The sequence below is a fragment of the Brachyhypopomus gauderio genome, chromosome 4, assembly GCF_052324685.1.
Source record: "Brachyhypopomus gauderio isolate BG-103 chromosome 4, BGAUD_0.2, whole genome shotgun sequence".
NCBI classification, from domain to species: domain Eukaryota; kingdom Metazoa; phylum Chordata; class Actinopteri; order Gymnotiformes; family Hypopomidae; genus Brachyhypopomus; species Brachyhypopomus gauderio.
In genome coordinates this window covers 5,978,210-5,992,245 of record NC_135214.1, presented here as the reverse complement: position 1 = coordinate 5,992,245, position 14,036 = coordinate 5,978,210, and the positions used below count along the sequence as shown (strand labels likewise).

Genomic DNA, 14,036 nt, shown 5'->3' with positions numbered 1-14,036 from the left:
CAGACAAACAATCCTGAGCCAATTCCAGTAGCGAGCCGTGGGAGTGAGACAGAAGTGGGTGGTACACACTTACCACTGCCCGTCCTCCTGGAGAAGGCTGGCGCTATTTCAGAAGGACGGCAGTGAAAGGATCCAATCTGGGAGGCAGACGCACACACGAGCGATGGCAGGTTAAATGCCGTGCCATCCAGAGCCCTTGAAAGCGTGGAAAACCATACAGTGAGCACCTGTGTGGGCTCCTAACAGCTCCGCGTCTTCGGGGAGTACGAGGTTGACTCTGATTGCTCTTAATGACAGCAGCTGTTAAATGGGACTCTGGCGATCTATTGGCACCTGCCCGTAATTTTCTGCCACCACTTTGCAGTGGACGTGCCTGTAATCAGAAGCCGCAGGGGTTTTCGTCAGAGAGCTGGCGTGAGCAGGCAAGCTTAAACGCATCGGATCGCGCTGGAATCTGATGGCTACACAGAGATTGTGAAGTACATGTACTGCAGTGACATGACATCAGTCTTCATCGGTTCACGTGATTTTGAAGGGTGGGCTGAGAGCTTAGAAGTCTGTTCTGTGATAACTAAAGGTGTTATCACCCATGCAGGAACAGAGACAGATTAGGCCATAGTGGTCCTGTATAACGGGACAAAAACACTTTAATTCCTCATTCCAAAAACCAAACTGCACACAGTACATCAGGCCAGCAATGTCTGAAAATGCATGTATAGCATTTATCATTTAAGTAAGTAAATAAATTAAAGCAGAGGCAGTCATAACTGCGGTAAAGGGCAGAAGCAAAAACCTGCCCTGCTATAATGTAATTTAAGAGCCGTCCCTCTGGCAGGGCTGGGCAGCAGGTTTGGGGGTCGTCCCTACGGAGGCAACCGCACCCAGCTGCACTTCACCGGCCCTACAGGACGCTCCTCTCCATCGCTGCCTTCCAGAAGGTCTGCAGAATGAGTACACTGTCCATCCCCAGACCAGGCCAGGAGACGCTGGCTCCTCTCGACCACCTCCAGGTGTCTGCTCGCCCTGGCCGGCCGACCGCTCCACTTTAAAACGCTCATCCATCAAAGCTGCTAATCTGAGGTTCAGCCAACACCTACATTGTTCCAGGACTTCCATACCGCTGCTCCAGTATAAAGGTGAGCTTTAAGTTGTACAGAGGGGTTTCTATACCACTAGTTAAACACAAAGAGGTGATTTTAGGTGCGCTAGCCGACCATACAAAGCCAGTTGTTTCGCTGCTCGTTATGAAAGCGACGCCCAAGTGGGTTTTGCTTTGAGGAGCGACCGTGACGAAAGCTAAAGGAACAGGCTGAGCGTGCAAAATGAAGTAGATCACCTGGGCTTCTGGAACATAAGCTGCTGGTTACGAACAGGTAGCAGTGTTTTCCAACCCTGCAGAATATATTCTCATTTCAGATGTTTCAGTGCTCCTGGCTGGAAAAGAAATGTCTCATTTTGACAGATATGACATAGACCTGAAAAATGGGGGGAAAAAACAGGCTTTGGGTGTGTTTTAATAATGTGAGCCACAAGCCATGTCCTTATCAACTACCCCTGCTATACTACCCCTGCAGACGTCCTGCAATATTGAACGTACAGCGGGTCCATTTTCATCATACCTCACGAAGAGTCCAACACCACTTGGCCGTGATATAAACAAGGCGGTCGCCAGTGGCTCATCTTTCAAGCTGCCTACGTATCTGGATCTGCCATCGAAACAAATCTCTCCAATTTCTTGCTGTGGCATGTATTGTGTTTCTGGGACCACTGGGGTGATACTCCTGGGCATAGAGCTCCCCATGCCGCATTCTTCATGTCCAGAGCATGCCGCTTCAACACACAGGAAGCGTTTATCTTCATGTCTGAAGCACGCCGCTTCAACACACAGGAAGCGTTTATCTTCATGTCTGAAGCACGCCGCTTCAACACACAGGAAGCATTTATCTTCATGTCTGAAGCAAGCCGCTTCAACACCCAGGAAGCGTTTATCTTCATGTCTGAAGCACGCCGCTTCAACACCCAGGAAGCGTTTATCTTCATGTCTGAAGCACGCCGCTTCAACACACAGGAAGCGTTTATCTTCATGTCTGAAGCACGCCGCTTCAACACCCAGGAAGCGTTTATCTTCATGTCTGAAGCACGCCGCTTCAACACCCAGGAAGCGTTTATCTTCATGTCTGAAGCACGCCGCTTCAACACACAGGAAGCGTTTATCTTCATGTCTGAAGCACGCCGCTTCAACACACAGGAAGTGTTTATCTTCATGTCTGAAGCACGCCGCTTCAACACACAGGAAGCGTTTATCTTCATGTCTGAAGCACGCCGCTTCAACACACAGGAAGCGTTTATCTTCATGTCTGAAGCACGCCGCTTCAACACACTGGAAGCGTTTATCTTCATGTCTGAAGCACGCCGCTTCAACACACTGGAAGCGTTTATCTTCATGTCTGAAGCACGCCGCTTCAACACACAGGAAGCGTTTATCTTCACGTCTGAAGCACGTCGCTTCAACACACAGGAAGCATTTATCTTCCGTATCACTCGGCAGCGCACACTGGCCCAGCCATCTGAAGAACACACAACCACACATCTACCACCATCTGACAACGCGGGGTGCAGCATTCCTGGATAGTGATGAGCCATGAGACCCCCCAATTAATAATTGATGTGTGTGTTGTGAGTGCATGAAGGTGGTGTGGGGGTGACCTGTGCTCACCTTGAACGGAGATGACGGGGTGCTCTCGACGGGTGCACTCGGACTGACCCTGGGCCGCCGGAGACGTGGACGCCTCGGTGGGGACGGGGAGCCTCTGGGACATCACCGCGGTTGGACACAGAGAGAGGAGACAGAGGACAAGGCCAGCCACTGCCAGGGGAGTCCTGTCCCGTGGCAACGCTGTCATGGTGACGTAGGCCGACCTCTCCTCTAGCTGCCGAGATGGGCCTCTGGAATGCAGCTGAAAGTAGAGAGAAGAGTTCGAGATGAACCATTTCTAGAGATATTACCAGTCAGTGACCTTTTCCATAATGGACCGAACGTGAAAGAGCAAAAAAACTTTAATTTAACGCCCAATAAATGTTGGGTAATTGGGTAATGCAAGCGGGGTAACGTGGAATGGGACCAGCAGAAGATTCCTAACAACTCATGCAGCACAGCTCTTCGTCCTTAAAAAAGCTTTGATGAATTAACAGCGCTCTCAGCCGTGCATATTCCACGCACCCTTTACCAGCGCTCTTTAATCAACACTACTAAAGGGGGAAAAAACTCTCAGCTCCTGCACAAGCACCCTGCTCACGGCTAGACACGGGAGAAGCAGCGCGGGGGCGGTAGTCCCCCCTTTTCACAAAACGGCCCTGTTTCTGCGTGGATGGAAGTGCAGTAGCCATCGGTGGGGGGAGTGGGCAGTGGATCGGAGCGGTGCTGTTCTAAAGCTCACGACAGAACACGACGGCCGGACGCCCGCGCCTCCAACCTGCCTGTCTTCACACCTCAGATGCCCTGTGGTGTGGGGGAGGTTTAATATCAGGGCTGATATCATTAGGGCTGAGGGCAGGCACGATATCATCTTTATTCAACACTCCCGGCTGAGGGCCCATGGCAGCTATATTCCGAAGCCCCGCGGTTAACTCTGTCTCAGCACACTCCGGGGGAAACTCCCTGTCAATTGGCACAGTGAGAGAGAGAGGAGGTGCCAACTGTTAAGTGCTATGATCACTATGTGTAATAGCAGACAGCCCTTAATGGGGACTGATAATCATGCCTGAGCAAACTGTGGGCCAATGAGGAACAGTCTAATTGAACCCTCCGATTTTTATGAAGTCATACCTAACGACAGCCCATAGGCTGTTACGGCAGCTTAGAGCACACTTTAATTTATAATGCCTCCTTTTAATCAAGATTACTCAAGTCTCCACTCTCGGATCTAGTGTAATAGTGCTAAGCTGAGGTTTAGAGAAGATCGGTGCGTCTCTGATTTCAGCATTAGGAGCTGAGGGCAAAAACATTAATGTGGTGTCATCATAAATACAACGTAAGGTATTTACACTGCAGGTAAAGCATGGTGTTGGTAACCATGCAGTTTCTGATGTTAACACACCTCGGCATCTAACATCATTACGGTGTTTTAAAAGACCAAATGAGAAGGAAAACTCTGCATTGTGTTGCTTTTGTTTGTCTATGTGTGTTTTATGTTTGTTTAGAGATGCAACTGCAGGTGGGCCCACATCACACCAGCAAACGTGAGGAGCGTCACCATATGGCCAGACACAGGGTCCTGCTTCTGTAACCTCATTAACAAACCTGCCAAAACTCCCCAAGCTACTGCCCATGGGCCCAGCCAGTCTGGAGCCTCTATCATCACCCCTTCATACAAGAGGAGAAATGGAACACACGCTGGATTTAGACCACAGGTCGCATATTCTCACCGAGGACAATACGCTGTTTCTGCCGTGTTGCTCAATACTAGTGCAAGCGAGTTGACCTGCTGCTACGTAAGAAATAGACTTGCTCAGGTGTCCACGTATCAACAAATAAACAAACACATGCACAACCCCACACACACACACACACACACACACACACACACACACACACAGCTCAGTAAGCTTGCTGGTGTGGCATCATTAGTCTCCATTTGAGAGAGTTTTGGTTAGGGCAAGTCTTAAAGCTATACACAGCTGTGCACATACACACAAGAAAAACCCAAACTGGCACGTTAAGGTCCTAAACAGCTGGTACCAGTCTTCGCTACAGCGTGGGCAGAACCGGCTCTAATCTTCAGTGCCAACTGCTGTGTGCCCACAAAAGTGCCAGTTGCGAGAGCAAGCCAAGCAGTTTGCTCAGAAACTTTCTCAGATGCTGGCAACATGGACCACCGTTTAGCCCGGCCTGCTGAAACTGGGCTGATCAAGAGCGTGGGAAATAAAGGAACCACCTGGAGCACTCTGGTATGTCCCCTGGAGATGTGGACTGCCAGTGCGGGCAGTCAATTACCCAGTGTGCACTTGGCTTCTGTGATGCTCCTGGATTACACTAATGAATGTGCTCACAGTCTCTGTCAACAGCCCCAGTATCAAACGAGCAACCACGTGCCCGGCGGGCGAAGGGGTCCAGGCCGCCCTCGGCCAAGGGCCCGCACGTTGCCACGGCAACAGGCCTGACTAACGAGTGCGGCGCGGGCATTGGGGTGCACCCGCGCGAGACTCGGCCCACGTGTTTGTTCGTTTGGGGCGCCCAACACAAATGGACAGGCCTCTCTGGAGGAGGCCGGGGCAGCCGCCCGGATCGCTTAATGAACAGGGCGCCTCCCCCTCTAACGACGAGCCGATTGACAGCTGTGTCAGATGTCAGATGAGGGCATCGGTATGGAGGTCCATTCTGGAGACCAGATGTGGTCCAACGACGAGTATGGTGGTCCGTCACGTATCTCCAGCACTGCCCTTCTGACACTGAACTGAACAACAGGAGATACAAGAGACTCGTGTGGCAATAACGAGGTGAGGGATTAGCCATCAATGGGGGTTTGGAAGCTGTGAAGCTTTGTGCCTCTGTTCACAACTGAGCTATGCATTTCAATGGAAGACCTATAAATAAGGAGATACAGTACTTTAAATCTTATGTTACATGCTGAATGACAATTTAACAGAGGGTCATCTAAAGGAAACTGTGAACGTTAAAGGCGATTGAAACATGCAAACATACAGCTGCAATGGAGAAAGCATGTCCACTGAATAGAGCAGGGAAGCGGTTTGAAGATTAAAGCGTTAATTGGCAGAATAAATCAGTTCTCGGCACTGTTGGGCTGTCTTTGCATGAGAGGCTGAGTGAAAGAGAGAGTAATTCATTGGTGGGTCATAAACTCACTTCCAAAAGCCCCCGTATAAGAGGGGAGTCTATCACATTCCATGGACTGTTGGGTTGCCAGGTGCGTTGATTTCTCCTGCCGCGAGTCATAAAGTTTTAGAGGGGTCACCCTCGTTTACTCCCCCCCCCCCCCCCCCCCTCCACCTGCCATGCAGACCGTTCTAAACGCAGCACCCCACTCCAGCCGACAGACCACTTCTTTACCCGGCCCAAGAGTCCAGGTTTAATTACATCTCAAAGCAAACTTCCTCAACCGATCTCATCTGAATCAATTAAGACACTGATTAAATTTCTTCCAACCCCAATAGGGGAAAATCGCTACCCATGGAGTGCAAGTTATTTCATATCAGAGAGGCAGACAAGCAAATATATTCTGGTCGATTGATGCTTTTCCTGGGTATAAGACACCAAAATGCAACTGGTAATTTGGTAAAATCCTGTCTGAGGCAACATATTTTCTCTAGCGATTTCAAGCACTATGTGCAAAGTTGATTGCCTCTGATGATTTTCTACAGGTTTAGAATTTTATGTCCACACTTGTAATTAAGTTCTCATAAACAGTACATTTCTGAGAGATCAGTCCCTTAGCGGGAGGCTTCTGCTGAGCTAACCTTGTCGTTAGCACCACCGCGGCAGGAATGCTAATGTGCATCATCGCTTAGCTGCTCTCCAGACTCTGTCCGGATCTCAATTTCAGGGAAACTGAGGAACACCTGTTCCTCAATTAAACTAACCATACAAAACCTATCAATTATCTGGTAACTATGTGTCTTTTTTATCACAAATCTCATGCTGAGCATTGCGTAATTGTTTTTTTTTTTTTCACATCATCTTTAGAGATTTAACTTGTGGAAAATGAAATGCACACATGAAAACATGACTTGAATGACTGTGGATTGTGACTCTAGTGACTCAATGATCGTTTGTTGTTGAGGCTTGGAGATGATCTCACTATAAAGGGACAACACCAAAATAATGAAGCCTTGCAGTGATAACCTCATTCTACCAAAGCTAGGAAATTACGTTACTGAGCCATGAAACCAAATGAAATCAAATGAAAATCACAATGAAATGAAATCATAGACTACACTTTGAAATCATACCTGAACTTGCCTGACGTCAAAAACAATGACGTCTCCTTCAATCTCTATGACGGCTTAACCAGTGTTGCCCATTAGTGCACCAGTGTTGCCCATTAGTGAACCAGTGTTGCCCATTAGTGCACCAGTGTTGCCCATTAGTGAACCAGTGTTGCCCATTAGTGAACCAGTGTTGCCCATTAGTGCACCAGTGTTGCCCATTAGTGCACCAGTGTTGCCCATTAGTGCACCAGTGTTGCCCATTAGTGCACCAGTGTTGCCCATTAGTACACCAATGGCGAATGGGTTATCAAGAACAATTAAGAAGCCAGATCTACCTTAGGCAACAAAAAATAAGTATATGTCCACTCAAGAATTCTTACAGTCGCCACAACATATGCACACTGTGCACACCACAGTGACGGGCCTTCCATTCCAACTCACCCAGGCCTTCTAGTTTACGTCTGAATTTTCTAGAAGAATTCAGGTGAAAAGTTGTTAAAATGACGAGACCCTGCAAATTCCTATAGCTGTACTCCAAATGCTATGATTCATGGTTTTTCAGCTATGATTCTTTAAAGTTTGTCCCTCTGAGCTGAATTACTGTTCTAATCCTCACCAACTGCATATTTTTCCACTGGATTTGTTGAAATGTACACCGGACTTCCAAAGAACCCTACCCTATTTAGAACACATATTCAAGTTAATATTTGTGTCTGACTGATTTACAGCAATCAAAGTAAACAAATAATTTTTATCTGAATTAAGAATCTTTAATTTTCTAAATGTAATGGCACCACTTTCACTTTCATTTAACCAAATTTAGTTTCTGTGTAGTATGAATATAATTCTATCACATCAAGTTATTTGGTGCTGCACAAAAAACCAAGTGGCAAAGGTCTTGCTAAATATAGCTTCAGAGCTGAAAACTCAACATTTTAAGATATTTTGACACTATATTTTTCCCAAGAAGGGCTATTCCAATTTTGCTGAAACGTTTTTTTATGGGGTTTTTTATGATTTTTTTTTTTGTTTGTTTTATTGCTGATAATAATACAGAGGATCGCAAGGCCTGTTGGCTTAAGCATTTCTAGCCTGAATGTTTCTATTTAAATCTTTATTCACCAGAACACAAGGCTTCAACTAAAGAAATTAGAACCTTCCTGAGGAATATTAATCTTCCAGAGCTTGATACGGCTCAAATCCAATATCTTGAAACCAGTATATCTAGGGATGAATTTTAAGTCTCTAAACCAAATGCCAAATAATAAATCACCAGTTTCAGATGGATATCCAGATATTTTACGCACTTTTTTTTATCACATCCTGGTCTTTTTTATGCAAATTATCTTTCATGATTTCTTTCAGAAATCTTTGATACAGGCTCCTTACCATCACATATGAATATAGCTCATATTACTCTTAATTTAAAACCAAATAAAATTCCCACCAAATGCCTTAATTACTATCCTCGATTATTAACAGATACTAAAATGAAGATAGTATGTAAAGGTCTAGCCAAGAGATTAGAACCCATTGTATCTTTATGAGTCCATAAGGACCAAACTGGTTTCATTAAAGGAAGATTTTCCTCAGAAAACATGCAAAGACTCTTGTATCTACTACATCTGGGTAGTAATACATCATCTCCCTTATCGAAACCTCCTGCTATTGTTTTATCATTCGATGCAGATAAGACATTTGGCAGGGTACACGAACACTTTATCAACTGAGTTAAATGAATGGCTGTATATAAAAATCCTTTCAACTACGCAGACGAACGAGACAAGCGTGCCTGTTATTCCTTCAACTCTTCACATTGTTTATCAAACCCCTTTGTTGCCTCTGTCTGTCAAACTAAGAAAATTAATGGGCTCAATAGTCATTTGCATCGCCATAAAATTTGTATTTATGCAGATATATTATTATGCATTCATGCCCCATAAGCCTGACTTCCACTGGTCCATAATCTGATTAATAGTTTTAGCAAGGTATCTCATTATTTGGTCAATTGGTCTAAATCAGAGATTTCAGCAGAGCCTAACGGAGCCTCACCGGGGTGTTGAGGTTCGGGATTTATCTCCACAGCCAGCTGTTTCGTCCATCAAATATTTACGGATTCACACATCATCTAAGTTAAAAGATCTCTTCAAACTTTATTTCGCTCCAACAGTGAGATCAATAAAAGATGATCTGACAGGGTGGATTAATTTTTATCTCTAATAGGAAGAATCTCTACAATTCAAACGAGAGCACTCCCAAAAACCAACCAGTAGTTAGTTGTTTTGTTGGAAAGGGAGAAAACCCAGAGTCACACTACCCACTACAAGGACTAGCAGGAAAAATAAAATGGGTCCATAGATAAACAACCAACAAACAATAACAGATCATTTAAAATAGTCATGCCATTTACAGATGCCATTTTAATAAAGGCCACTCACACTTAACAACATTAACTGCTTGGTAGAATGGCCATGAGCTTTTAGATAGTGATCACACACCCTCTTGTTTCTAATTGAACCAAACCCTTTTATATTTCAAGCTGTGGATATTGCCCCATATCTGGCATTGTGAATTACATGGACACGCCTTCTACATGCTTTGTTGTTGTTTTTCTTCATAGTTCTGTTTGCTCATTTCCTGGTTGTTCCATGTGCTCTTTACTTTTGGTTCTGTTAGCCTTGGCCCTCATTTTGGGTTCCTAGTCTCTGATTGTTTTCACCTGTGTCTAGTACCATCGTATGGCCTCTTTCAGTACTTTCAGAAGAGGGTCACTGAAGAAACGATTCACCATTAACAACTTTCATTCTGAATCTGCCCTTCTGACATAGCTAGCTTGAGGAAAAACAAAAACCACACAGAAATATAAATATCTAAAAGTACCGAGCTAAGAACTCAATTACTGACTGTAAAACTTACAGTGGTTAGGGAACCGGTCTTGTGACCTTAGGGTCGTGGGTTTGATTCCTAGGCCCAAGGCCATGACTGAAGTGCCCTTGAACAAGGCACCGAACCCCAACTGCTCCCCGGGCGCCAGGCTAGGACTGCCCACCACTCTGGGCATGTGTGCAACACAGCCCCCTAGTGATCACTAGTGTGTGTGTGTGTGTGTGTGTGTGTGTGTGTGCGCAACACAGCCCCCTAGTGATCACTAGTGTGTGTGTGTGCGTGTGTGTGTGTGTGTGTGTGTGTGCACCACAGCCCTCTAGTGATCACTAGTGTGTGTTCTCACTGCACAGATAGATAAATGTGGAGGATCTTAGTTTTTTTTTTTAGATCTTTTTGTTTGTTTGTTTTACCATATCAGTTGCACCTTTTTCAAAGCCAATAATGGAGAGCAGATGAAAAATATATACTGGCCTCATCTGGCAAAAAAAGAATGCTGACATGTGATACAAAATCTGACTTTACTATGGCACCATATAAAGTTATGCACTTTCAAGCATAGTTCATTCAAGAACAATGCCAGCAATACTTGCGGAGACATTCCAGAGCAATAAAGTTTGCAATGTTGAAACTGTTGCATTCAGAGCACTACAGCCCCATCAAATAAACCTTTATGGGTCCTATTTTAAGAACTCAAGCGCCTGCCCTATAAACCCTATTGATCTCAAACGTATTTCTTGCCCAAAGGCAAGATCATATAACAGGCCAAAAAGCATCCTCACAGGCATCTTATTAAAAAGTGGCCCCTGTTTCCCATCAGTGCAACCCTTTCACTGCTGTACCATTCAGCCTGTGGCCCTGATCTCAGTCCAGGTCGGTCAGGGTTACACCGAGCATGTCTAATTCCTCTCAAAAGACTTGGCCACACCAAATCCCTTAAAGCCTGTTCTAGGATGGCCTACTAGGGGCCACGGAGGGACAATGGGGGCCCTGCGAGCAGGGGGATGGGGCGTGAATGTGGGATGCACACTTAGGGAAGAATGGCTGAATTGGAAGCAGGATGGAAAAGAATGAGAAAGAGCTATATATAAAGGATCTTGGGGTGAGGGGGTGATCATGACTGGAGGGGGAGGGGTTTCGTGCTATTGACGTGCACGTCTCACACATGGGCGAGTGCATGAAATCACTGAAAGGTCTTGCGTCCTGGAATGGAGCTGAGAAAGACAGCAAAGATCGTTGGATGCGGTTGACGGCCACAGATTTCATGCGTGTCCGGCAAATGTGCCCGATAACGCATCTTCAGACCCGTTCGTGACTGAGGATTGTACCTGAGCAGGTCCGCATACCTGTAGGTCAGACTGATGCCCTGTTAAGATGCAATTTCACACTTATCTGTGATAACAGCACAAAGGCTAACGGTACAGCTTAGAAGCAGTGCAGGCACTGGACCGCGTGGAAGCCTGCTTGTCTGATTCTCTGAGCTCCTAGATGTGCAGATACATGCATGGTCTGACAGCGACCCATCATAGTGCCTGCACGTTCAGCATGTTCAAGTCTCTGGGTCACAACAAGAGTGACAGCGAAGAGGGAGAGTAGCTGAGTGGCTGACGGGGCCAGACAGCCAATCACCGTCACCCGCCATCACATGGGCGCCGCCCTGCGAAAGCACTCTGCTTCCCAGCACATTGCTAGCTCCACGAATAGCACAGACAGATTATAATTGCTTTTAATCTGACATTATAAGGCTATTGCAGTTTTGAAAGGTCATTTTGTATTTAGCAGCTTGAAAAGGTCACAATCTAGTATTTAATTTTCATATAGAGGCGGTGGTAGGATTTTATACGTTTGCTACTCGGTTCAGGGGTCATTGAATGGTGGCTGATTAATAAGCAGATTAAATAAATCAGGTTGCCACTCACAGACTACTGATCCCTCCCTGGAGGTGCATCTGAGCATGCCTACAATAGGATCATGAGCTGAGATGGAGAGTTGGAGGTTATTAGCGTGGCAACCTGTGGTTATGATTTTCCAGATGCTGCATGAGTCTGGGGACATAGCTGGGACCATCAGTTCATAGCGTTTAGTCATCTCAGTTCAGAGACATCTGCCTGTGTTAGGCATGCAGCCATTCAGATCTGTCTGTATTTAAGACATTAGCCATTTTCACAGCTGGTGCTGTAGCCACTTAGCTCTACGCTGGTGGATCATACACGTTTCCTCAGAGGGGACACTAATGTGCAGGTGACAGGAACGCTCCTGCCACTAACACCGGAATCCTAATGTTCTCTCTGGTGCAAAGCGGAGAGAGAAGTCTAGTGTACGTCTTTTGTGGTGGGCGACACCAGGTAAATCTGCTAAAGCTTGTGAGGGAGCACTGGCCATGAAGAAGACAAGAGCATGGAGACTCCAAAATGGACGAGCAAAGGAGGGAGATTTTTTTTTACTCGCACAAGATTAAAGGACACACCACAGCACAAAGAAGAGTCGCTGTAGCTATAGTGACAAACGCAGAGCGACGTTTCAACCGTGGAGCACACAGAACGTGATCCGCACATCCCTCGCAGGACGGTGCTGTCTGGCCTGAACTGTTGAGCACGAGCTGTACGGCTTTAACTTCTACCAACCGTGCAGAAACACACACCGCAGAGCAACGCACCTGCACTCCCCACTTCCTGAGCAGCACCGTGTAATCATGGCTTGTTCTGAGCAATCACACGCCTTGTAAGCGTCATTTCAGCAGCAGTGCACAAAGGCACCATTTGTATTTGGACAGACAGAATTGCACACAACACAATTTGGATATGGAACACACAGGCATTTTAAAGGTACTAATTGTGCATGCGGTGGGAATGGGGGGTGGGGGTTGAGCTTGACACACTTGCCAAGTTTTGTGATCAGGTGTGCTAAATAGCATAAGGGAGTACACTGGAGATGAGACCTTTCGCCCCAAGGCCCAGAGTTGTCCAGAATTGCTCAGAGTAGCCTAGAGCTGCCCAGCGTGGTCCCAGAGTTGCCCGGAGTTGCTTCATTCCACCACAGTTCTCTCTTTTGGAGCCTCATAAGCTCATAAGCTCTGCCAACTCCATCTTCAAAATTCCAGAAAACCAGAACACAACACAATTATGATAATCACCTCATGCAATCTGGATCCATTTTCACATTTCCATGAATATTTCAGTTTCGCAGCGACATTCATATCGATGTCCTAAATGCAGCATAATCAGGTTCTCCTTGCAATTTAGATTAAGTAAACTAACTTTATCTCGATTTCTTCTCACAACACTGTGTCCTGCTGTGAGTTCACCCTCTAGCACAACTTATACAGCTGTGATGGTCCTGTGACCTACATAACGTCCAGATACATGATCTGTGAATCGACACAGGACTGCATGGAGTCTGTGATGCTCAGAGACACATTGTACCTGTTCCACTAGAACAAACAGATACTCCATGCTGTCAGTGCAAGTGCACATGATCAAATGAATAGTGACATAGAAAAGAATGCTACTCATGCATGGCCCCTTAAGGGGCTACACACTCGCGCTTTCTTCAAAAACAAGATCCATTCTTATGTCAGCACCCAGAAAGAAAGGCACACACACACACACACACACACACACACACACACACACACACACACACACACACACACACACACACACACACACACACACACATCTTCGTGCTCTTATTGGTTTCCTTGTGTCCAGGCCTGCTGGGGTGATGTATGGGCCACTCAGATGGGCCACCGAATCTGGGCCACAGGCCGAACAGCAGAAGGGGCCGGGCCAGAGGCCGTCCTCCAATCAGAGCTGCTGTCATGCGGCATCACACACCCACCCACCCCAAACCCCCCCCCCCCCCCCCCCCCCCCCCCCCCCCCCCCACTCCCTCACTTACTCCCCTTTGCTGCTCTTCAGTAACCCGGCACCACACTCTCCTCCTGGCTGGTGGCCTCCAATACCCCACATGTCCACCTCAGAGAGCAGGCGATAACTCATCTTCTCACCGCTGTTACTGACGGACAGCGTCATATTACACACAATGGCAGTTAAAGCCAACCCGCACCCACCACCCACCTCCACCCAAAGCCCATAGCAGCATATATTATTGTCCAGTGTTGACTCACTGCTGAAAAGTTAACAGTGTTCTGGGAAGCTACACGCCTGGACCTGGTCCAATCAGCATGTTTCAGATCCAGCACTTGC

General features: G+C 46.6%; 1 protein-coding gene across 5 annotated transcripts in view; it reads right to left on the bottom strand.

Annotated features, from left to right (window-relative positions):
* sema5ba (sema domain, seven thrombospondin repeats (type 1 and type 1-like), transmembrane domain (TM) and short cytoplasmic domain, (semaphorin) 5Ba) overlaps positions 1–14,036 on the bottom strand; it is a 105,183-nt gene that overhangs the window by 61,356 nt on the left and 29,791 nt on the right. For all 5 annotated transcript variants that reach the window (XM_077001767.1, XM_077001770.1, XM_077001771.1 and 2 more), the window contains exon 3: positions 2,717–2,957. In XM_077001767.1, coding sequence (XP_076857882.1) covers positions 2,717–2,903 — 187 coding nt within the window. In that variant the 5' untranslated portion in view covers positions 2,904–2,957. The remainder of the gene's footprint in view (positions 1–2,716; positions 2,958–14,036) is intronic.